The sequence below is a fragment of the Gymnoscopelus braueri genome (genome assembly GCF_963280865.1).
Source record: "Gymnoscopelus braueri genome assembly, chromosome: 11".
Lineage (NCBI taxonomy): Eukaryota > Metazoa > Chordata > Actinopteri > Myctophiformes > Myctophidae > Gymnoscopelus > Gymnoscopelus braueri.
The window spans coordinates 24,975,953-25,001,859 of NC_137613.1; the positions used below are offsets into that span (position 1 = coordinate 24,975,953).

The 25,907-nt window shown below is 40.9% G+C and overlaps 1 protein-coding gene across 1 annotated transcript in view; it reads right to left on the minus strand.

Moving 5' to 3' along the window:
* Positions 1 to 25,907, minus strand: part of trappc9 (trafficking protein particle complex subunit 9) — a 339,982-nt gene that overhangs the window by 244,022 nt on the left and 70,053 nt on the right. Inside the window, exons 14-16 of the mRNA XM_080441558.1 lie at positions 18,543 to 18,669; positions 15,090 to 15,222; positions 9,298 to 9,461 (exon numbers count right to left, since the gene is read on the minus strand). Coding sequence (XP_080297684.1) covers positions 9,298 to 9,461; positions 15,090 to 15,222; positions 18,543 to 18,669 — 424 coding nt within the window. The remainder of the gene's footprint in view (positions 1 to 9,297; positions 9,462 to 15,089; positions 15,223 to 18,542; positions 18,670 to 25,907) is intronic.

Below are 25,907 nucleotides of genomic sequence, written 5' to 3' on the forward strand. Positions count from 1 at the left end.
TTCTAACATACTTTTTTTTTTTTAAATATACATCTTTGTTATATAATATCATAACAATACGACACTATGGTCACAATATTGATATTGAGGTATTTGGCCAAAATAACAATAATAATAATATTAGATTTTGTCCATATCACCCAGCACTTAATGTATGCTATTATTTCATTTTCAAAGTCCTGCTCAGTAATGCAACGTTGCACTAAAGAGGAAGTGAGGATGACCATAGCTGTTTCTCTCAAATCATCAAAGATGTAAACGTATTTACATATCCAACACGGATGTCTGGAGGGATATATGTGAACACTTTCTCCAAGCTAGCGTGATAGCAAATGAAGCTTGGACTCCTTCAATTGCAGATCCAACTGATTATGAAAAGGAATTCATGCACGTAAATATCTGCGCACGCATTGTGTTTCATCATAGGGAAATGATGGTGCGTTTATGGTAAATGTCTCTACTCACCGTTTTCAGACAGTAAACACGCAAATGCATTTATTTTGTGATAAGCTGCAATCAAGCTCTGGCTTTGCACTGGGTTTGCACTTGCAACATGTATATTTAGTCTGGTCTCTAGTGGGCTATTCTTCCTAACATTTTGTCATTTTAATGTACATATAAAAGGAAGATTAGGATCAATTAGTTTGTGGGGACACAAAAAGTTATGACGAAGTGAAGTTGGGAACGAAAACTCTTAACCCATTAAAACCGGGAAAGCATTCGTGTCATTTTAGATTTTAGATTTTAGTGTACAAGCTCACAGCACGTCACTTCTTGCCGCCCTGCGAGCTTGTACATCTGCTATTTTTGAATATTTATTTTAAAAACTTGAAGTGTAAGAACTATTGATTTAGAAGGCATTTATACTGTAGAATCTGCCTCAGGTTTTTATGGGTTAATGCTGGTAGGAAAACTGAATAATCGAAAGTTCTTCCAAAACTTCAAGATGCACCTGGCCTCCTCCTCACCTTCATCGTTCACTCTGCAAACTTCACCGTGAACAGCGATGATGAACGGGTGTTGTTAGCAGAATGTGGGATTTGGATCGGACTCTTGGCCAATCACAGTGTGGTTCCGCTGCTATAAGTGGAGGCGTATACGTTTTAAAATGACACCGATTCCACTGCTGATTGAACCGTTATTGTCAAGAATGTAATGCTGCTGACGGTTGAGGATATGAGGAAATGGGGGGAATGGAGGGTGAGACAGGATAGAGAAAGGACTGGTGTATGAATACAGAGTGAGAGAGAAAGAGAGAGAGCGCACATGCGAGAGACAGAGAGATACAGAGACCGAGAGACAGAGAGAGAAGAAGAAGAAAAAGAAGGCACAGACAGAGAGCAGAGATGTGAGGACTGGAGCAGGCGTCGAACAAAGGGTAGAAACACAAAGTGAAGAGTCCGGGGTGCATGAAAGGTGGGGAACCAAAGAGCAGACCAGAAAGTGCATCAAAGTCCACCCTGGACTACAAACCGAATTGATCACAAGCACTGCTCTGCATATGCAGCACTGTGACACAAAGAAGCACACACAAAATTCTAACTTTACATCTTACAATGACTGATTAAATGAACAGAGAAGGCGTACAGTGTATCTGCCAAAGGGGCTTTTAAGCCTTGTTCCACATGAGGAAGAAATGTTGAATAAATTATTGCACAGTGCAATTTTCTACTGTCATTTTGTATAATTAGATCTTTAAAAAGGACCATACCGGCTCAATACAGGTCATCGACAGCTTCGTCCATACACACATGCTTTATTTTTAGATGTCAACGTTTGTTTACATTTCCTATCAGCAAAGTTACCTGAACAAGAGGTTATTTTCATATTACCGGGTTTTCTAACAGAAGAAGTCTTAGCACATCCCGTAATACAACAGCGGCCAAAGTGAAGTCTCAAGTGGCATTGCAATGTGTCTCATCGCAAAACAAATAAACAACAGCAACCTTACTAATGTTTTCAAGACTTCCCTAGTGACATAAATTGAAAGGGAGAAGTGTATTCAAGCAATTTGTCGAGATGAAGGTCAAGCCTTTACAATACTGAGAGGGAGTATATTTGTTTGTAGCCTTCACTTCAATAAAGCAGACAATTCTCCAGAAACCGGTCGCAAGCGGTTAGGCCATGACGTTAGTCCAGACCTTTCTCTGAAAGAATGCCGGTATAAAGACAGCTCATCTGGGGTAACAGCCAGTTATGTTGACGCGCCAGTGAATCGTGAAGTAGGCTATTTTGCGTCTGTCTGGTTCCTTTTTTTTTTGCATCATCGGCTGAAAAGATGTGTTTAAAATTATTGGGAAATACACAGAAGACAAAGGGTATTTCTCCCCACACTATATATACATATATGGGCTGTCAAACGATTAAAACTTGTAATCACATTAATTACAGATTAACAATGAATTATTAATGCTTAATCACCATCTGTAACTATGCCCAAAATTTGCCAATTTTCTCCATGTGTATATTTTTGTGGGAAGGGCAAGATTAACGACTCTCGCTCTTGGTTTTCATCATTTACCATTAATGTTTAAAAATATATATAAATTAAAATCACACCCAGTGTGAAGTGGGCGGTGTGGTCACAGTGGTCATCACAGTGATGGAAGTTCACTTAAAGGTAGGGTAAGTGATTTGCATTGGTTAAAATAAGTGTTAAATAGCTCTATATTCTGATAGTACTCATTGCTATAGAGTGTTTGTTCAGTATTAGGAGTCTCCTTGTCTCTCCACCTCTTAATTAAACAGAAAATGCATTTTCGTTTCAGTTTCAGTTTCATTTCCAATTTTATCCAACCAGGACAGAGAATTAAATCAGGATATAGATTAAACAAGTGAAATTGGAAGTGATGACACTAAGAAATGAGCAGACAAAATTGGAACTGGAACACTATACAAATTAAGCTTAAAAATGGGTACTTTCTCCTGATTGGCTGAGATTTTGACACCTACCAAAAAATTTATTTTCTGTTTATTAAAGAGCTGGAGAGACAGGGAGACATCTGTTACTGAAAAAACACTCTATAGCAATGATTACTATCAGAATATAGTATTTTAACCTTTTAACAAAATACTTTTTGTTTTAACCAAAAAATATCACTTACCCTACCTTTAAAGAAAAGTAATATTGTGGACCAACCATTGTACACCCCTAACTTAAAAAAACCCATAAATGTGTTTTTTTTAAGTGCATAGTCCTATTTATAGGGCTATGCACATGTGTCATGTTTCACTAGCCAATCACAGTCCTGAATAGACTGTGATTGGCCAATCACGGTGCAGAGTTAGTTAGGGGGGTACACTGGTGGCCAATCACAGCGCAGGGTTGGGGGGGTGCAAAATGTCCAAACCTCACATAGGGGCGGTTTCACCGCCCAAAAATCACACCCAGTGTGAAGTGGGCGGTGTGGTCATCACAGTGGTCATCATAGTGATGGAAGCTCACTTAAAAAAAAATATGGATTTTTTGAAGTGCATAATCCTATTTATAGGTTATTAATGGTTATTAATGTCATCATGTGTCTCACTAGCCAATCACAGTGCTGAATAGAGTCAGCCAATAGAGTCAGCCAATCACAGTACAGCTAGGGGTGTACTAATGAGCCAATCACAATACAGCTAATGAGGTGTCCCAACCCCACTTATAGGGGTGGCTACACCGATCAAAAATCAGTGAACCTTTAAAAGCATGAAGGTGGACACTACATTCTGTAAGTACTCATACTTCTAATTATCTTAAATTTAGCAGATTATACCCATTATGCCAATACATTGCAAATTGTCATTGTTTTGGGTTGCTAATTAAAGCAAAGTTAAATGCAACTTTCATATTCTACCCCTGATTTGAACCCTGTTTCCTGCGCTAGTGCTGATATTTTCACCGTTGAGCTAAAAAGAGCCTGCCTGCTTGCTCAGGGGATAAATTGAATCTTGACCGTCAGGTCAAAATTCGTGTCAGATCCTGTGTCTAGGGGAAACATGACCTTTGACACTAAAGGTCTCAATAGAAGAGCGGGAAGACAAAATGCAACCACCCCAATTGTATAAGTAACTAGAAAATGTGCTCCTCGGAGCACAAGTCTCCGCCAGCTGACTATAGCAATTATATTATCATAGCAATAACTAATGAGATACAGTAGAGTAAAAGATATATACTGTAGTTAAATAAAAAGGTGTATGTTAAAGAAATATTTATTTAAAAAAAAATGATTTAAAAATCATATTTTGTCTTCTAATGTTTAAAAATATGTTTAAAAAAATGTTTAAAAAAATGTTTAAAAAAAGATAGGATGAAAAAAAGAGATCCAAAAAATTATTTATTTATGTATTTCTTACAAAAATGTATATACTATGACGCATCTGATATATATCAATTATATTATAATAGCAATAACTTTCGGACATCTTCTTTAAGAATGCGAGAGCAGCTTCATTAACTTCTAATTCTTGTGATCTGTATCGTTTCTTCTTACTCGTGTTATGTGCTTGTTGATGTTGTCTTTCATTATTTAAATACTCTGACCAGTTCCTTTTTTTCCTTTCGATGTTCTCTTCAGACTCTTCTACTTTTTCTTCCAGAGATTGTAGCAATCTTTGCTGTGTCATATTGTAAGCATTCATGGCTAGTCTTCGTCTTTTGTCATTTAGCGATTTTTTGTCTCGGATTAATTTCATTCTTTCTTTATGATTCTTAGCTCTGTTTAATTGAAGCAATGCTCTGTCATATGGGAGTCGTCATAATTGACTGGTTTGTTCAAATACTTGTCTGTCTTCTTCATCTTCATTGTCTTGAACAGTTTCAGCAGTTGATTGGTGTGTTTGATCAGCTTTGGCCTTCTGCGCCTTTGTTTGACCAATGTTAGGTGTTCTCAGAGGGACACACACACGCACGGACGGGTGATTTGGACTAGAAGATACTGTTCCAATCAAGACTGATTGATCCTGTCTTACCTCGCTTCAAAAACGTAAACGTTTTTTTGAAGTGACACACCTATTTATAGAATTGTATTTCGTCATGCATTCCTCTAGCCAATCAAAGGCATTGGTGTCAACATATTAATACGTATTAAGATTTCGGTCTTGTTGTGGGATCAATTCAACTCTAGTCCTCTTCTGTGTTACTGTTGTAGATGAGTATGCTTTCTTAGCTTTGGCCTTCTGCGCCTTTGCTTGACCAATGTCAGGTGTTCTCAAAGGGACACACACACGCACGGACGGGTGATTTGGACTAGAAGATACTGTTCCAATCAAGACTGATTGATCCTGTCTTACCTCGCTTCAAAAACGTAAACGGCTTTTTGAAGTGACACACCTTTTTATTATAGGATTGTATTTCGTCATGCGTCCCTCTAGCCAATCAGAGACATTGATGTCAACATATTGACACGTATTAAGAGTTCGGCTTTGTTGTGGGATCATTTCAACTCTAGTCCTCTTCTACGTTACAATTGTAGATGAGTATGCTTTCTTAGCTTTGGCCTTCTGCGCCTTTGCTTGACCAATGTTAGGTGTTCTCAGAGGGAAACACACACGCACAGACGGGTGACTTGGACTTACTGAAGGTACTGTTCCAATCAAGTCTGATTGATCCTGTTTTACCTCACTTCAAAAAGTAGGGGCTTTTTGAAGTGACACACCTATTTATAGAATTTTATTTCGTCACGCGTCCCTCTAGCCAATCAGAGGCATTGGTGTCAACAAATTGACACGTGTCACGTGGAGCTTGCCCAATGTTAGCTTGGCTAACAATGTTTGCTCACACAAAGCGAAAACATATTCTCCACCTTCGGCGGAGACAATAAGTAAAGTAAAGTATAAGTAAATAAAATGACTTTTTATTCATGAAAAAAGTGTGTTACATAGTTCCGCTTTAATGTCCAATAATAAATGATCCCGTGATAAATTTGTGACTAGTAGCGAATAACTGAAAAATTATGCGATTAATCGTGATTAAAAAAAAGAAGTGTTTGTTGGCACTAGTTTTTATGTTGCTCATGGACTTATGTCTAAGATTTTGCGATTGAATCAGCTACCAGTATTAGCATTGATTATAGGATGGGTAAAATGCAGAGGACGAATTTCACGTATGTGCTTACCGTATATACATATACGTATATACATAGACAGTGACAAAAAAAACACTTACTATTATTATATTTATCCGATTGAGTGTGATGGTTTCCATTTTCCTCTCCCTCTCATGTCATGCAGGTGCGCACACAGCAAATTGAAAGCTGGAACCAGAGCTGACACAACTGAAAGTGGGCCATTTGCATTTTCATAGGTTTTGTGTCTCCGATGAGGATATCAGCTTCTTTGCGATATTTACTTCTGTACACCTTCATGGTGTACTGGTCGAATGCACAGATGAAAGGGACAAATTATTTGCACCCAATTCTCCTGTCCAAAGCGCAGGTTGGAACTATGTTTTTCTTGTACTGGTGCCTGAAAGAGAAGGTGATGCCTGAAGGGTCTCTGGAACAAAATATGTAACTTAAAAAACTGGTGGGAGGCGATCTGAACACATCACGCAGATTTTAGCTGCACTTCACTGGCCACCGGTCAAACTGAAACAGTAATTGACTTCCTGATTTTATTGTTAACTTTTAAAGCTCATTGTTGTCTGGCACCTAGCTACAGTAAACCAAAGCCTAATTTATAATGTGCGAGACAAGCCATGGCAAGCTGGGCATTTATACCTAACACTCAGCTTGTGTGTGTCAACCAATCAAAGCTGTGAGACATTAATGACATGGTGTGAGCCGCTCGAAATTTCAGGAGGCATGAGCCAAATGGCTCACAGCCTGTGAGACGTTCCAAATTACGTCAATAAGCCCAACAATCTGTCTCACCGGGGTTGTCTCGCATGGTATAAATTAGGCTTAACTGGTCTCCTAATCCCATGCCGTATGTGCCAGTTCATAACCCGAGGTCCTCTAGAATAGAATAGAATAGAATAGAATAGAATAGAATAGAATAGAATAGAATAGACCCTTATGGGTCTGTAACTCTGAGTGTGTACTGTGCATATGGAACCAAATGGACCCATATGCGTCCATTTGGGTCCCAGAGATAAAATAGGGGTCTGTTGTGGCCTAACGCATGTCGAACTGGGGGTCCTTGAAATTAGATTGAGAAGCACTGCTCTAAAATGGCTTTACTTGTTCCCAAGTCTAGGTTGACCAGGTTTTTGCAAAACTTATCTCCCCAAAACTCTTTCCCCTGTGACATACTGTACTAGCATCATGTCCAGGGGATGTAACTGTACAACAAGCAGCTTCACGCTACAGAAACAGCAGATAGGCTCCTGACCTATGGGCCACATGGAAGGCTACTTACTGTAGTAATAAGCTCACAACGTGACTTTCCCAAATCAGAATGGGACCCAGAAATCTGCCACTAGTTGGGCTGTAGACTGCATCATCCCTCACTTCAACGAGCTAAAACCTTGCACATATGCTGGACATTGAGTGAATCAAAACAAGCGCTCTACCAAAATAATTGGCTTAGGAAAAGCATACGCGCCAATCAGTATCGTTCCAGCACATGAGGTTCACATCAAGGCCCCTTTTCATTGTGCTAGTTTGTCGTACTCCCTTAAGTATTCCCACTGCCAGCGCCTGACAGTGCATGACTGGCAGACTCCCCTTGCACATGACAAACCTCACGACTGGTACTCTAGGCTGGTGCATTTCTTACCACAATGGACACTGTATCTACTGTATGGATGCATCTACACAAAGGCAGTACAAATATTATATATATATATTATATTTAGAAGTAGGACCCTTGCACACAGCACCTTCAAGCATCTCAAAGTGTGCTATGATTAATGCACATACTTTCCTATTTTTCCTTACTCTTTATTTTTGAATTATCTCTTTGTAATTGTTATTGCGGCTACAATGATTAGGAACCAAGACCAAATAATGTTACTCTCATGCACTAGTTACTAGTATATGAGACGTACTGTAACAAAACGAGTCTTCTGAAGCTTTTTAGTAATTCCCTGAGGAACAAGACTGATGGGTCAGGGAAGGATGTTGAAACAAATCACTAAACCAACCACACCTGAGGTGGTTAATCTAGGAAGGTTGAACTTTGTTCCTAAGTGACAGTAACACACCAGGAATGTACATTCTGTATGTAAGTGTGAAAGAGACTCCTTGAGTCAATATTGGCTAAACATCATTGTGCAGTTAAGAAGACGTGGGTGTTTCTTTATAAATCAATCTCTCCTAAAAGTACTATTTTCAGCTTTCCTTTTCAAATCAATCCCACTGTGCTTAGAAGTGCATTAAAATGCAACATAAACAAAACTTGGACAAAAAAATAACCATACACTGGTAATTTACAACTTTCAAGTCCCTGCAAGTTGATTTCCATACCGTACTAAAATTAATGGAATGCAGTGGCTTCCACACACCACGAAAACATTGGAAAATGGTCATCATCATCAGTAATATCAAGTATTATTCTATTGACTACTATTAGTGTAGTCAGTGGGCTAAACATGCCAGACCACCTCAATGATCCATTAACAGCTACAGTATTAGTGTACATTATTAGGTTTCCAGAAGTCTAGAGTCTAGAGTCTACTCTAGAGAGCTTTTTCAATGGGGTGTATCTATTTTTCTTCCACCGACGATGCCTCAGAACCATCACATGATCACATGGCGAGACCACGTCACCAATGAAGAGGTGATGAGGAGGGCAGGGGTGGCGCTACTGTCTGACATGGTCTCTGACAGGAGAAGAGGAATGGCTGGACATGTACTCCGACTGCCAAGAGAACGACCAGCAACTGTGGCAATGGACTGGGTGCCAGAGGGCAGCAAGAGGAAAAAAGAGGGAGGCCAAAGACGTAAACGAGATGGGAGTCAGCTGGCATGGTGCAAGAAGGGTTGCAAGGGACAGGAGCAGATGGAGGGGACTCGTCGCCCAATGTTCCAAAAGGAACGGGAGGAACTAAGTCTAAGTAAGTATTTATTTTTCATAGAACAAGGCCTGAAACTATTGATTATTTTCTTAGCGATTATTCTATTGAGTTTCTACTTTGTCGCACAACAGTGTCACAGTGCAGTGACGCGTTGAAACAATCTTTAAACAGAACTTTTTTTTTTCCTTCATGATTTTCGCATTAAATGGCATGCCCAAATAGATGTTGCGCTGAACTGTTGCACCACTACACTGCACTATATACTAGTATAATATCCATAGATTATTCCTAATGAATGCCTCTCAGGTAGATAGGCAAGCCTCCAGTTTCAAATGGCCCTGATGTGCTACAGTACCAACCTTTGGTGGTGATTATCTTGGAGGCGAGCTCCAGCGTCTCAATGTCCTCGGTGCCGATGTTCTCCAAGGTGATGGTGAGCTCCTGGTTCTCTCCGTTGAACAGCTGGACGGACACGCTGCTGGACAGCTCCTCTTTAGACATGGGCTGCAGCGTGTGGGCCGACCTGTGGCCGCAGGAGCAGACATACTGGTTACACACCGTCATCTTGACCCTCCATGAAGGCCATGAGCATGCATGCCGAATTGCCTGCTATATCTCCGTAATATTCTGTTTGAGGTGACTTAAAGGTAGGGTAAGTGATATTTTTTGGTTAAAACAAAAAGTATTTTGTTAAAAGGTTAAAATACTATATTCTGATAGTAATCATTGCTATGGATTGTTTTTTCAGTAACCGATGTCTCCCTGAGTCTCCAGCTCTTTAATAAACAGAAAATACATTTTTCGGTAGGTGTCAAAATCTCAGCCAATCAGGAGAAAGTACCCATTTTTAAGCTTAATTTGTATAGTGTTCCAGTTCCAATTTTGTCTGCTCCTTTCTTAGTGTCATCACTTTAATCTGTATCCTGATTGAGTTCTCTGTCCTGGTTGGATAAAATTGGAAATCAAACTGAAACGAAATGCATTTTCTGTTTAATAAAGAGGTGGAGAGACAAGGAGACTCCTAATACTGAACAAACACTCTATAGCAATGAGTACTATCAGAATATAGAGCTATTTAACAATTATTTTAACCAACGCAAATCACTTACCCTACCTTTAATGCAACTGATGGATACCACACACTGATTGGTTTCCCAGCTAGCAGAGACACTGAACTATCAGCATCACATATAGCTTATTTTGGTTATATCTAAGGTGTCCTACTCCTCCCGCCCACATCTCCCCGCTGACAGGTGACACCCCAGCCCCTGTAGGAATACGTGCAATGATCAATATCACCCTCCCCGCCCGGCTTACCTCCCCGAACACAGGCCAATTGTGTTCGCATAGATGCTGTTTTTGTTTTGCTTCTAATAATAAACCATTTGAAAATGATCACTAGCAGAGAGAAATGTAGAATAGCCCAGCTATCTACAAAATGTTACACATAGTTACACATACAAATAGTGTTTCTTATTCTTCATGAGAAGACATTGGACACTCAATGATTAATACCCTTTGCTCACATCGCAATGCATTGCACAGCACAGCACAGCACTGCACAGCACAGCACAGCACAGCACTCATTTTAGATGTGTCTTAAGCTACCATCCATGAATTATTACGCATTCATCAATTGTAATTGGAATCCACACATGTGAGGCTCTATTAAGGCACTCTATGTATGGATTCATCTCGCCTGGATGAGTCCCGGAACAGTATTATTGAGGATAAAGTCAATCCTGGGAAGAGCTGTCTCCGGTACTCGTCCAGGCTGCGTAAACACTGGAGAGTCTTATGTTGTTGTTTTTTTATTGTTTAATTTGTTGTGTGATGTTGATGATTTGTATGTACTCTATGGACCCCTTGAGTGTCTGGAATAAAGTTTGAATTGAATTGTAAAATAAGTCCATGAATGTTCAAGTCATTTGAGATGCCAGCCTGGCCAGGCTATCTCTCACACACGTGGAGTCCTTCATTTGTCAAAACAGCATGTATGGACACATCTCCAGGAGGACACACTGCAGGGAGTCATCTACTCGTTAATACTGCGTTAAATTAACATTTTAAAATATTCCATTGACAAACATGCTGGTGTGATTAACGAGGCCCCTCAAGTTATAGTAACACCACGGGAGGTTCAGTGGGGAGGTGCACAGGTTCAACATTATTCCCACATACGCACATGGGAAACGGTGTTGCGCTACGTTCCGCTGCTCAGATTGGGGGGTTGGCTTGGAACAGTTGGCAGTTTGTTTGGTCCCCCCTCCACTTCCCTGTCATCTGCACCCGTGGGTGTCTCATAGTGTTGTTTGATGTTGTAATTCCTCTGAAACAGCCACTTGTTGCGCACATGTGAGACACAGGTTTGCAGCTGAACTCTATGTTTGCAACGAATTATCGTCGAACGTCCGGCCTTCGCCATCAACCTCATGAACCACAGCAGCAAACAGATGATACTTAGCCACTTGAACCCCAGCATCCCTATTTTGGGGGGAACTTTTGCCAAAAATAGCAGATTTACAAGCTCACAGTGAGCTTGTAGGTCGGCTATTTTTAGTGTAGACGAAAAAAGTGCTCCAATTAGAGTTGTGACGCAGGTCTGTTTTACTGAGAATAGAGGGTTTAAGTGGTTAACTGCAGTCTATTGTACTGTTTACACAAGCTTGCTGGTGAGGACTGTTAAGAGACGGGTAAAGACAGCAGGAGTGGTGATCCAGCGAGGTAACTGCCGACTGTTGTTATGCTGAACACAGCAAGCTCATCAGAAAGGAGATAGCAGACAGACGGAGAGAGTGGCAAGCAGTGAGGGCAGCTTCAAAGGGCTACACAAATAAATGGTTGGATTTGTTATTTTTCTCTAAATCATCTCGCCGCACGAATTGAACCCAAACGGCTAGTGGGACACCGGTTTGAAAACCAGGGTGTACAATAGGCTACTCTACTGAAGCAAAATAAAATAAAAAATGTAACTTTGCATAAACAGGGTTTTAGTGGTGGTGATTGTATAGGAATAATATAATAATTTCGTTGTGAGAGTAGTATCTTAAGTTGATGATCTTCCTTTGTAGTATGTGGTCCGAGACTCTTAACTCATTCACTGCCTAGAACGACTAAAACGACATTACATTAAAACAAATTATAAAATAAACTTTTATTTTTTCTATTTTTTATTTTATTTTTTGACCCAAAGACCAAGGAGATATGATTTTTCGAAGATCTAGACTCCCATCCACTTCCTTGTTAACACATTGGGTGCCAGAGGTTTATTAAAATATTATACGTTGAGTGCCTGCATTTCTTCCATCCACTTGCGTTATACGTTTCGTGCTGTGAGAAGCCCAGACGCGGAAGTGCATGTAAACAAAGCGTGCGTGCGAGACGGCGGAGGGTCCCGACTAACGCCTGGAACAATAATATTTCCAACGCGACCCTCCATTGCAGCGTGATCGCCGATCGAAAACGGCTCGTTTCCACCACGTTAAAAAGAAATGGAGATATTAAGCTTTTAGTCAAGGAGATAACATTGAAAACGCCGACCGGAAGGATTTTTGACATGGAGCCAGATCCAGCCTCTTCTTCTCAGAAACTCCTTGGGTGATGTCAAAGTTTCGTTTTAGCGCCCCACGTGGCCCACATGTATAAAAATAGAATTGGGTCAAAAACGGTCCGGACCGTTTTCGGCACTTCTCGTTTGGACCCTCAAAAACGGTCCGGACCGTTTTTGGCATTCAATGTGTTAACTTAAAACTTAAAAATTCTGTATCTCGGCTCCCGAGTACTTTTATTTTTCAATGAAAAATCTCTGGCAGTGGGCAAACGCGGCCAGAAATAATTCAGGCAGTGAATGAGTTAAGAGTCTCCTACTGAGTCTCCTATTGACCAATGATGCGGCCATCAAATTATTGGCTCAGGAATACAACAAAATCAAAAACAATCTCCATGAATGCAAGGCTTCATGGGGTGTGTAATTGATATTTTTTTTTGTTTGTTTTTGGGTGAACTACTCCTTTAAGTTCTTATTTATTGGTACCACTATGAAAACGCATATATTCAAGGTTTTAAAGAAGAAAATACCATGCCATTTTTTACATGATCTTTTCTATTTTTATTTTATAATAATGTCATTTATTATCATAAGAAATCATAGTGTTTTGACAATTATTTGGGGGCCAACTTTCAATATTCTCACAGCCTCGGCCCACAGCTGGGGAACCACTGCTTTAAATCACAAGAGAAAAGGAAGAGTCATCACATCGGAGACGGCTGAAACTCTGCATTAGGCTGCACAGCCAAAATGATGGTTATTGCACCAGTCAGTCCTATTGTCAAAAAGAATTTACCGGCACACCAGGAAGTCGCTTTGAACGAGTCTCTGGCCTACATTACAGCCTAATCTGGATCACAAAACATGACAGAGTCTGAAGAACGTCTCTTGAATGTAGCAAGTCAAAAATAAGAATTTTCCCTTTGCAGCAAAAGATAAATAAACATTTAATTCTGGACCGTCTATGAAACTGGTGTGATAATTCCCCAGAAGAAAATATAGGCAATCACAAAATTATATATACGGTATATATATACTGGAAATTGACTGCAGTATTTTAAGGCCGAGATGTTTACTAAAATGGTTTTCCATGAATAAATTTAGCTGGCACAGCTGATCCTTGCAAATGTTTGGTGTTAACTTTTTAATAGCGACAACCGGAGGAAGACTTCACCCCAAAATAACCTTTTCCATCAATTACTCACATGCCTTGAATTCATGGAGATTTTTTGGGGCTTTTCTCACATGTCTGCACAGAGAAAGAAGAATCCAGAAACAACATCCAGAAAATACTTGATGAATTGCAGTTAATAGCGAGCCAAGTTTAACGTCATATAATCCAAGTGTTACGTAACCAGGCGTATGCTCAGCACTTGCAAAACACAAACATTTTCACTCAAACTTGACACAAATGCGTGTGTTTTGGAAGTACAGTGCATACGACTGAATACATGACACTTGGATTATACTTGTGTCAAAGTTTATGAACAGATTTATTATATAGTTTTGCTGCTGTTAAAATTGGTCTCCTATTAACTGCAATTCATCAAGTATTTTCTCCTTTTTCGGATTCTTCAAGCACTGTGAACGAAAACTAAAATTACCCCAAAATTAAGTTTTTTGGCCGCCGATCCCCATCAAAATATGTTGTTCCAGGGACCCCCAGAAGCAAAGATTTGAGTTAAAAATGTTGTTTAAAAAAATATATATATTCAAAGATTAACACAAATGTTCACGATTTTTCAAAAATGGCAGATCTACAAGCTCGCCGCGCTATGAGCTTGTATATCTGCTATTTTTGAATAGCCAAAGTATACAATAATGGTTATAGCTCAAATCTAAAATGACGTGTCGTGTATTTGTATTATGGACATTATTATTGAACATAAACCATATATGAAGATGTATTTACCCAGCCTAGCTGTTGCCATCTTTGAGTTAATTAAGGGAAATCTTACTGTCTACACATGCTCCACTGTATGAAGAGAAGTGTCTGCATAGCTGTGAAGTGTGATTTACATCTCTTTTGTTAACCTGAGAGACAACAGGTCTGGCCGTTGTCTTCTCTTCCTGGACACACCTCAACTGCGGGATGCAGGAAGCATCCAGAGAGACATTAACATTTAGAGACATTGATCAAAGGACATGAAAGGAGTTGATCTGGTCACCTTCCAGGGTGACCACCACCCACAGGAACTTATTGTAAACTGAGCTACCTAGAGTATAAGAGTGACTGTAAATGTGACTTGTTGTGAGTGCTGTCCCACCAGCCGAAGGGCTGCGTGGAGGACAGGGGCTCCCTGCCCCTGGAAGCTTTGCTATGCTGTTTGTTTGTTACTGAATAAACCAGAGAATGATTTTGAACCTGACCCGCAGTGTAGTTAAGCCTCAGATTTGCAGACGCAGATGCGTTCCTGGATTGAATGGGTTAATGTAACGCACAGTGTAAAGCACTTTGGATAAAGGCTCTATATAGTGCCTTTGTGGGAGATTTACATTAGGAAACGAAAAACATAGCATTTGAATGACTTCAGGTGATTCTAATAATCATATAATCACAACAATAACGTCTTCAGTAAACTGGATTGTCACAATGAGGCATACCGTGGTAGAGAGGTGCTGAGCTGGAGACGGGGCAGGGATGGGATGACCTCCACCAAACAGCCACTGGTCTTCACACTGGGCAGGCCCTCCAACAGACAGTCACTGGTCACCCCGAACACTGACGTATGGTAACCTGAGAGAGGGACATTGGAAGACACGCAAAAAGCCTGAATTATACGCACCATTGTACCCTGTCTGTCCCAAGTCCCTTTTGCAGTGGTAGAAAAAGTACTCAAATGTTTTACTTGAGTAAAAGTATCAATACTGCAACGTAGAAATACTCTGTTACAAGTAAAAGTCCGGAATGTACTTGAGTAAAAGTACAAAAGTATTGGTATCAAAATGTACTTAAAGTACCAAAAGTAGAAAGTACTCATTATGCAGAAGGTCCCATTTCACAAGTTTTCAAATATGCAAATATTTTGAAAATAGCAGTTATACAAGCTCTTGTGCTCTTGTGAGCTTGTAGATCTGCTTTTTTCAAATATTCAAAGTATAAATAGAGCTGAAGGGATAATGTATGTTTTGTAATAATTATCAAAATCTACTGAGTACAGTACTTAAGTAAATGTACTTAGTTACTTTAAACCACTGCCCTTTTGTGCCCATATATGGAGATCTCTGTATCTGTCCCTCAAAAAGGTGCATCGTTTTAAAACAGGAATGATTGTGGCAGGTTCATTTGTAGGACAGCCGACGGCCAAGGTTTTAGGTCCAAAAGTTATCTTTATTTCCGTGTGATCACACACTGCATGCCTTTGTTGTAATGATGTAGTGAGTCCAATGTTTTTAATGATCGCTTCCAGCTCATGTTAGCTAAGTATAGTGACTCGTACAGCACAATGTTTTTTTCATGCATATACATTTTGAATGGTGATGAGAACACAGCCGGCGTGGTTATCTGAAAATAAATAATGCACACCCTCCGGCTGATTGCAATTGAGATTTCTCCGTACCTTCGGTATAAATAACACAGTGGAAAAGAAGAGTAACTGACTTGACTTTTTGGAAACAAAAATAGGAAATAAAAAATCACACCCTGTGTGAAGTGGGCGGTGTCTTGATAGCTAATCACAATACTGAATGGAGTCAACCAATCATGTACAAAAGATAAATACATTTATTGAAACACTCTTTATGATGGACGAAACCATAACTTGAAAAAAACAAACTTATGTTTTTTTTTCAAGTTATGGTTTCTTATATAGGGCTATGCACATGTGTCATGTGACACTGGCCAATCACAGTCCTGAATAGATTGTGATTGGCCAATCACGGTGCAGGATAATTGTACACATTTCCAAACCTCACTTATAGGGGCGGTTTCACAGCGCAGGATATTTGTAAATTTTTCCAAACCTCACTTATAGGGGCGGTTTCACCGCCCAAAAAACGCACAATGTCTCTTGTGAAGGAGAGCTGGGCGTCCCTGACTCGAGATGAAGGACTTATGCTGGGCACAAAGAAATCGATTAACTAAAGAGAAGTTCTTGAAGTGCTTTCGTGTACAGAGAAAGGTTACTCTGCGAGGACTGTTTGTAGTGTTTCATCTAATTACCCGATGCTCTCTTAGACAGCAGAACAAAGAGTGCTCATTTATCTTCTATGAATGGGGGGGGGGGGAATACGGAGCCGTGGTCTGGACGGCTGGCTGAGGGCTTCAAAAAAGGAGATGAAAAGAAGAGTCGTCCCTGTGGCCTCCGTCGACGTTTAACCTGGCCCTCAACTGCGGGGCGGGTTGGCTGTGGCATGTGTGGCATCACAAGCAATTATTCCCCAACAAAGATCAGTGAGTGATAAATGCAGATTAGAGACGATTAAAATAAATGCAATTAAATTACACGCCCGACCGGCTTTCTGAAATGGAAGTCAAAGCTGAGGCGCGCGTGCAAGTGTGTGTGCGTGTGTGCGTGGCGCGTGCTCGTGCTCGTGTGTGCGTGGCGCGTGCTCGTGCGTGTACACCAAACCCCCACAGAACAGAGATATTAGAGCTTCTTCTGGGTTAAGGACAGAATGCCTGGAAGCTGAGAGGTAACATTTGAAAAATGAAAGGGAAAAATAGCAGATCTACAAGCTCGACGCTATCTGGAATAATCCGGATATACTGTACAGGTAGCACACCTGAAGCATGGAGTCATCAAATTAAGTTAAAAAGAAGAACACAGCATACAGTACCATTACAATGTAAGTCTGACATATACACCGAATAATTTGAACCACATGAACCCTAGTGTCCCTATTCTGATCTAAATATTTGGTGAAAATACCAGATCTGCATGTTGGGATGAGCTTGTAGATGCGCTATTTTCGGTGAAGCGGTTTGGTGTAATTGTAAAAGAGAGGAGCAAGTATAGAGCCTTGGGGGACCCCCGGCCAACTAAGTTCATACGGTCTGAGTGGTTAAAGCTGCTCATTACATCTCAAATAGTTTTGCTATTGCACGTGTTTATTTGGTTGCCTGATGTGATGTTTTCTATTTAATGCTAAGAGATTAAGTAAAGTAAAGCCTAGGTTAGGCTTTAAATAGTCATTTGAATCAGAATCAGTTTTATTGTCACATCACAGGTTTACAAGGTAAAAAAGTGGGTGAAATTCTTTTTTGTACATCGTTCCCATCGATGTACAAAAAAAGAATTTCACCCACTTAATTTGGATACGCATAGGCCTTTTAACCCATTCAGACCAGAGGGCGATTCTACAAATGCCTTCTAAATCAGTAGTTCTCACACTTTCAAGAGTTTTTAAAAGAATGTAAACACAAATTGCAGATGTACAAACTCGCAGTGCGGCACGAAGTGACGCGCTGTGAGCTTGTATATCTGCTATTTTTGAAGCGCAAAAATCTGAAATGACACAGATGCTTTCCCGGTTTTAATGGGTTAAAGGTCTTACTTTGAGTTTTAAAGTAATTTGTATCAATTAATGTGTTTTTGTAGGCTCCTCTGCAGCCTAACAGTTGCGTTTCTATAAAAAAAGAAAAATATTTTTAATTAGTTTTAGGCTAATAACAAAAGCAGGCCCAAGTTATTTGTCAGGTGTGATTGCGGCGTGATAGCTTGACATGAACACTTATCTTGTGTTTAAAAGCAGGAGAAGATAATTGTGAAACATTACCAACAAGATATGCATCTCTATGTATTCATGCAGACCAGCAGTTAGCCCAGGCCACTGTGTCTCTGTCCGTGGTGCTGAAATGGTGAAATGATGCCCTGCTCTCTCTTATTCTGTCTTTCTGTTTGTATTTGGGTTCCCGATTAAAATATTGCAGGAGCAGGCGGTGCTTAAACTTTGGTGCGGGCAAAAAGTATGCAACTTAAATCAGGCAGCACTTTGCCCCAATAGCAAAGCATACAATTCAAGCAAAAAATGTGGGTGCAAAAGAGTAATAATGAGTTCAATCAATTACGGGCGTCAAACATCCGAGCAACGCAGTAGTGTCACAGTTGGTCTCACCATTGACAGTGATGTTGCCTGAAGTGCGTGGGACCCCCACCAAGGTGACGGGATACAGACCAGACTCCGCAGGCAGGGAAAGGGCTGCAGGTAGGGACTCAAACTCCACTCCGGAGGTCAACAAGCCCTGAAAGGAGAAGGATAACTGGTTACAAATCATTATTGCCTGATCCTCAACCTTTCATTTTCATTTGAACTGTATTTAACTACATAAACCCTATATACTGTGTTGAGTTGACTGTGTCCCCCAGGAGTCTTTACTAGTGTTTTTTCGTCTTCGCCAAAGAGAAGTAGTTTCACTACTTCTGTGAGGCAATCTCGTACGACAAAGTAGGCCATTAATTTACAAAAAAACATAAGTTGAAATATGGAGATTTTATTTTCCTGCCAAGAACAGTTGTCCTTGCCTGATTGAGGGCAAACACAGGGGGTGTTTGTTTTCTTGGGTTAGGGTTAACCCTAGCCCGATCACCAAGGGCATGTTTTGCAGGCTACAAAACGCAGGGCACATCACACTGCCTTGTTTTTGTTTCTCTAAAAAGCAGCGCTTACAGGATCTCTATGTCTGATGTTGCGAGGCAACCAGATAATCACCTGTCACTCATTTTTGGGTTAACCGTTGTTTTGGCTGAAAGCTACTTTTTAAATTAACAAGGCTATCTGTTGTTTACAACTGTTTAAAACGTGGAGGGGGAGATGCTGTTTGAAATGAAACGGTGAGACACAGAGAGAAAGAGATCTGTTTGGGTATTATTCATTACATTTTTTCACCCAACAAACTTTCAATGAGATATTGAAGTATGAACAGAAGATATGAGAAAGCACGGCGCGGCATGCGTATCTCATTGAAGAACAAAAGAAAACACAGAAGACTCAGAGACTTCAGGTCATAAAATTGACAAGATGCCAGAGGCAATTCAATCAATGCCGACTTTGCGTTTAAGCAATTTTGAGCCACTATGATTAATCAAATTTTTCAATTTTAGTTTGACACTTTTGGGGAGCCCATGCTGCCAACTTAAGTTGGATGGGGCTGTTGTTTTTTCTCTTGTACAAACACAGAGGTGTGCAGCTGTCTGGGTCCCCGGTAACGGTTGAGTGTGAAGCAGCTCTCCAGCAGTTCCATATAATCCATCATCCTAATCCACCCTTGATGTCCTGCAGATAAAATCACTCTCAGCGTGTCACAGCCATTTCCCATGGAGAAAATTGCTCTTGTTCGCACCGTGAGCAGAGGAGGAAACAGTGTCACTGAATCCACGTTCGCTAGGAGAACAGATTGAAAAGGAATCCTATACACACGCGCAACAGGGGGAACATGCTCTGCAGCAGTAGGCCATACATAGACCGGGATGTAATGTATAGGCTTATATGTGTCAGCCTCAGGGGGATTATATTGATAGAAGGCAAGGACATTCTTCAGGGTTTTTTATTTTTCTCTCTCTCTTTTTTTTTACAAATTATTCTAGTGCACATTGTAATCCAATAAAATGAAAACTCCAAAAGTAATTCCCATTTTCAAAAACGGAGAGACATCAATTCAACAACTAAAGACCAATTTCTGTCACAATTTTCTAAAATAATTGCAAAACTGTTAAGAGACTTAGAAAAACATAATCTGTTGAGTAATCACCAATATGGGTTCAGAGCTAATAGGTCCACTTCGATGGCTGTGATGGAACTAGTGGAGGGAATTTCAACTGCTATTGAAAACGGGGAATATATACGGTGGGAGTGTTCATTGACTTGAAAAAAATATCACAACTTATCATTAAATAAACTGGAGAGATACGGTGTCAGAGGGATAGCCAACTCATGGATAAAGAGTTACCTTGCTGATAGATATCAATATGTTCAAAAAAGGTTCTGTTATTGGTCCAAAATTATTTATATTATATATAAACTATATTTGCAAAGTGTCAACAATGTTAAATTATGTCTTGTTTGCCGATGACAAAACCTATATTGCTCTGGGAAGAGTTTGGAGCAGCTCCTGAATGCAGTAGAAGGGGAATTGAAGACTACAAAGACATGGTTTGACATAAACAAGCTATCATTTAATCTAACTAAAACAAAGCATTGGTGTCATAATAGAAAAAAACACCAGGCCGGGCTGGCTATCATAGCCAATTAGAATGGACTATGAAAAATCAGACTGATAGATCTTGATCACATGACTCCAGAGATCATGTGTGGCGATTTGTGTGAGTTTTGGACAAAATTAGTCGTCATAAATATGAAAAGTAATCTACAGTGAGAAAAAAAGGAAGGCGTTCTATGAGACCATGTGTGAAGTGAACTGGAGGGTAACTTTCAAGGTTCGATGGCGTCCTATAGCCTCCTCTAGCATGAGGGGTTTACATGTCCACTGGTAGACGTGGGTGATGTAATGCAGTGGTTCTCAACCAGTGGTCCGGGGACCACCAGTGGTCCTTGAGGGGGTTCCAAATGGTCCCCAGCTAAATGATGGGGAGTTGGTAACCAAATGGACCCTTATTAGGTAGATCTTTAACTCTTGAGAGCGTAAAATGAAACCAAATGGACCCTTACGGGTGCATTTGGTTTCCTTTTACGCTCTCAGGTTAAATAATTGTTAAACATCTGCATTACTTAATTTACAAGAAGTCCTACACAATTAGAGAATGTAGAAGAATTGTTATTTCGATCAATGTCTGTCTGTTATCTCTCCTATGGTACAAACATCAATACAGCATGGAATTGTGGACAAAATCGTATCCAGCGATAACAAAATATTCTACGTTTTGGGTCTGAGAGGCTAAATCTCATCAAATGGTGGTCCGTGGCTCAAATGACCTGTGCTCCGAGGAGGAGCACAGGTCTCCGCCAGGTCAGGAAGTTGTAACAGAGGTTGTGTTGTCACAGTACGTCCTGCAAAGCTTAGCCAGTGGTGCCGGAGATTAGGTGTTCACAGACGGACGGACAGACACACACACGGACGGACGGACGGACGGACGGACGGAGGGTAAAACATACTCTCCACCATGCCTTCGGCCTGGCGGAGACAAATACTGATTTGATGCTCATATCAACCTTAGGAAGTATTAAGTTGTTTTTCATTTTCACATGCGTTCCATAAATTCAATAGGGCTAGACCACACATGGACAAATGACATCATCAACTTGCGACAGGCATTGCCCCTGTTGAGTGAAAGATTAACTATTTCTAAAATAAATAAAATATTGAAGGTGTTTTTCAAATGTTTTATTTTTATTATAGAGGAAAATTATAATCTATTAAGGCGTAATGTATTAAGGCACCCAATGTGTTAACACATTGGGTGCCAAAACCGGGAATTCACGGTTTTGCAAATAGTGACGGTGAGTGCCAAAACCGGGAATCTCCGTGAAGTCAGTCTTTTTGTTTTTTACGTTTTTTTTTCCACAAGGGGGGGGGGGGGGGGCTAGCGCAGCTCTGGAATCACCCACGGTGACTCTGAGAAGGAAGGGACAGATGGATCACCGTGCTAAAAAAACTCGCTCCCGTCCGCTCCCATTCTATCTCCTTACAAAAAAGACTCCATATTTCCTTAACTTTTTACAGTGGGGAAAACCACAAATTTTCGATCCGAGATCACTCCGCCCTGGTGACTGGCGTGAGAGATGTTATTGTTCCAGGCGTTAGCCAGGACCATCCACCATCGTGCACTGTTACGGATAAGAGCGTCAGTGTAGAGGATCTGTTGTCTGTGTTGTTATGTGTGCGCGCGCCTGTCTTCGTCCTCGTCTTCCCTTTGATGTTATGCAGATCCTGGGTATGACTCCGTCTCCAGGATTGGTGGGGAGCTCTTCACTTCAAGCTCAGCACTCCGCACCCCTCCAATCACCGTTCTGTCCGTCCCTTTAAAGCCGACCTGAATCCTTCATTCACGGCCGATGTCAGTTGTGATCTGAGTCTAGAGTAGGCTAGTGGCAGCGCGCCCACCGGAGCAGTCAGAGAGTTTCCGAATGTGCCGTTTTCACTCCATTCTACTTGTACAGGTTGCTACTACCATTAACGTGCTAATGATGTATTATCCAGGGCAAGTATTGTAGGTACCATTACATTCCTTCTTTAATGTGTTAAGACCTCAGAGGGCAGGTTCCAGTGTCTTGTATGTTTGTTGGCCCAGTTCAGACTAGAGTAGTCAGGTAGGGTAAGTTTTCTTTATTGCTTTCTTAGGAGTATTTAGATCCAGCGTTGGGGTTTCCCTAGTGGTTTAGGAAGTGTTGTTTGTTTTATTCAGTTCTTTGATTTGGTTCCTGTCCAGCCCTATTCACATTATGCCCGAGTAGCACCTCACTGTATATATATATTTTGCACCAATTGTATGCCACCACTTATTTATCTGTAATAAAACTTAAGCTTTGGCTTGTACCATCTTGTCTTGTTACGTTCCTACTCCCCTAGACCCGGTGGGTCGTAACATGCACGCATCTATTGTTTACAATCGGGTCCTCGTCGTGAAGTCTGCAGCTGTAAACAGCGTAGCACTACAAACGGTGAGACATGGCAGTGGCAGTCAACGTCGCTTTTTTAAATAAAACTCTGGCACCAAATGTGTTAAGAGTTACAATTATACTGTGTAATTTACACATACTATTGTAAATTGAACCCTCATTGTACATGTAAGGATCTATCCCGTCAATCAGTGTGATTGACAGGGGAGATGATCAGAGGAGCAGAGTTTGTACCATGACGGTTCCAACATGGACAGAATAATGGATAAAGTCTCTCAGTGAAGGTGCAGCCAGTGAAAGAAGAGAGATGGACTCTGGTCTCCGCATCATAAAAGGAGACCAGACCCTCCTCATAATCCACAAACACTCCCACTTTCTGGACCTCCTCTCTTACATGGAGGAGGACATCAGGGTCAGCAGCGTACTCATTTCCATTACTGAACCCTATAGTCCAGTTACCTTTGTTGGGTCCCGGATAGATGTCTCCCTTCCTGTTGATGGACTCTCTGGCCACTCCTAAACTCCAGTCAGTCTTCCCTCCAACCTGAACCTCATAGTAAAACCTTCCTGAGGAGAATCCTTGTTTTCCTAAGACACAGAACAAAGAGAATCTCTCTTTGTTCTTTGGGAGATTCTTCCATACGTTTCCATGACTCACTTGCTTTCCATCCTCAGACAGGATGAGGTAGGGATTTGCTGTATCAGGGTCCAGAGTCACATCCACCTCATATTGCTGGATCCTCCTCATCTCAATATCACACAGCTTGTTCTCCATCTCTTGACTGAGTGTCTTCTCCAGCTGTCTAGAACTGTCCAGTGATGTCTTAAGAAACCAAACAGTGATGTCTCAAGTTTACGATCCAGGAATGGTCAGTTTTGACTTCCACTCGGTGCTCTAATGGCTTCAATAGGAGGATGTAAAGTCTGCTTCTCTTTCACTGATGTCCTCACACTATGTGGAATCAGCCTTTAAATACAGCTCCTCAAATCTCCACTCATCAAATACGACGTCAGCTTCCCAAAAATGGAGCCTCAACGGCCTCAACGTACTGTGATTGGACACATTGTGGTAACCATGGCAACATGGGGCGGGCCATAGCTGAATCGCCTGGGATGGCAAATGTCCCAGGTTCGATTCCAGGCCTCAGCAATGTGTCAAAGCACAGGGACACATAAGGTGCATACTTCCCATATCTTGATCTGCCGAGTCAGAGAAAAAAGGAGAAACTAGAAAAAGTGCTCCTCGGAGCACAGGTCTCCGCCAGGTCAGGCACGTTATTGTGGCCTCCTGGTGGCGCTATAATAGGCCAATGTGAAAAGGGTGCCATTTATTCTTAGGTCGTTCACGGCAATCGGACACTGCATTCATGATTTGAGGCATTTTGTTCCAAAAATGTGTTTTGCTAAATTAGACCTGCTGTTATAGCACCACCATGAGGCTGATTTGAAACATTTCAAGTGGCATTTCTTCCTCGGCCTAGTGGGAATGTGTGTGTGCAATTTTATGGAAATGGCAAGCTGCGTTCATGATTTGAGGCAGTTTGTTCAAAACGGACCAATCCTGCAAACTTTGGATGGCAACCTTAACCAATGAGGATGGAATATGGGAAATCAGACAGATCCGTGTTGATCACATGACTATAGAGATACTGTGTACCGATTTGCATGAGGTTTGGTTAAAAACTGTAGGAGTAATGGGAAAAAAGGGGTTTTGCACAAATCGGCCTCCTGGTGGCGCTATAACAGGCTCATGTGAAAAATTTGAGGCAGAGGTTCTGAATTGGCATCCAGGGAGTGTGTGTGCACAGTTTCGCAGCGACCGGGCCAACGGTGCCAGAGATTAGCTGGTAACACACGGACAGGACGGACGGACACACACACGGACACACGGACGGACGGAGGGTAAAACATAGTCTCTCGCCATGCCTTCGGCCTGGCGGAGACAATAATGGACCTTGATATGAAAAAGCTTGAAAACCACTGATGTAATGGACTGCATCAATCCAAACCACCAGACGCTACCTCACTGCTGGAGAGGGCTGCAGTCACACAGAACCAGTGGTTGACAAAGCATATTATACGCATGTAAATACTATAGTATTCAAATTGCTATGGACATTTTCTTTTAAACCCATTTAGACCTGCAAAGCCTATACGTTGTTTTACCTTTCAATCCGGGAGAGCATCAGTGTCATTTTAGTTGTTACTATATATCGTCACTGTTGGGCGGAAACCTTGTATCTCCGAGTTTAAAATTTGTATGGTTGTTTTTGCAAAATACAGCCCTACTTCATCATACAAGAGTGTTGCACAAAAGTATACAGCTATTTTCACTATTTTAAATTGTTTTTAAAATAATAATAAAAAAGGAACGGTTTTCGACATACAAGTCCACCCGACAACAACAATATATAGCAACATGATTTAAAAACTATTATAATTTGAATCAAAAATATGTTTTTCAGAATTAGAAGGTGTTTTTAGAATCAGCCTCTGGTCTAAATGGATTAATATCAATGCAATGCTGAATTGAAATATAGAACATTTTGGTCGGCCAGAATGACTAGGCAATGACTGTATCAATAGCCAGGGACCTCCCTGGAACCTCCGCGAGGACCCCCGGGGGGTCCCTAGACCCCACGTTGAGAACCAGCGATTTAAACCGCGTCTGTAGCTTTTGTCGGAGAGATCATCATTCATTTATTGGATATCTTGAAATATCAATGTTAACCTATTGGAAACAATTCATTTGTGTCCGGCCTCGAAAAGGTTAATTAGCCCATTTAGTTTACAATAATGATCAGCCCATTCACACAGTAAGCTAATTGTGTTGTCTGAGCTGGTATGCATTGACCTAATTATAAATCACTGGGAGAGAGTGCATATTTAACCTTTTGCTTTGCTTGG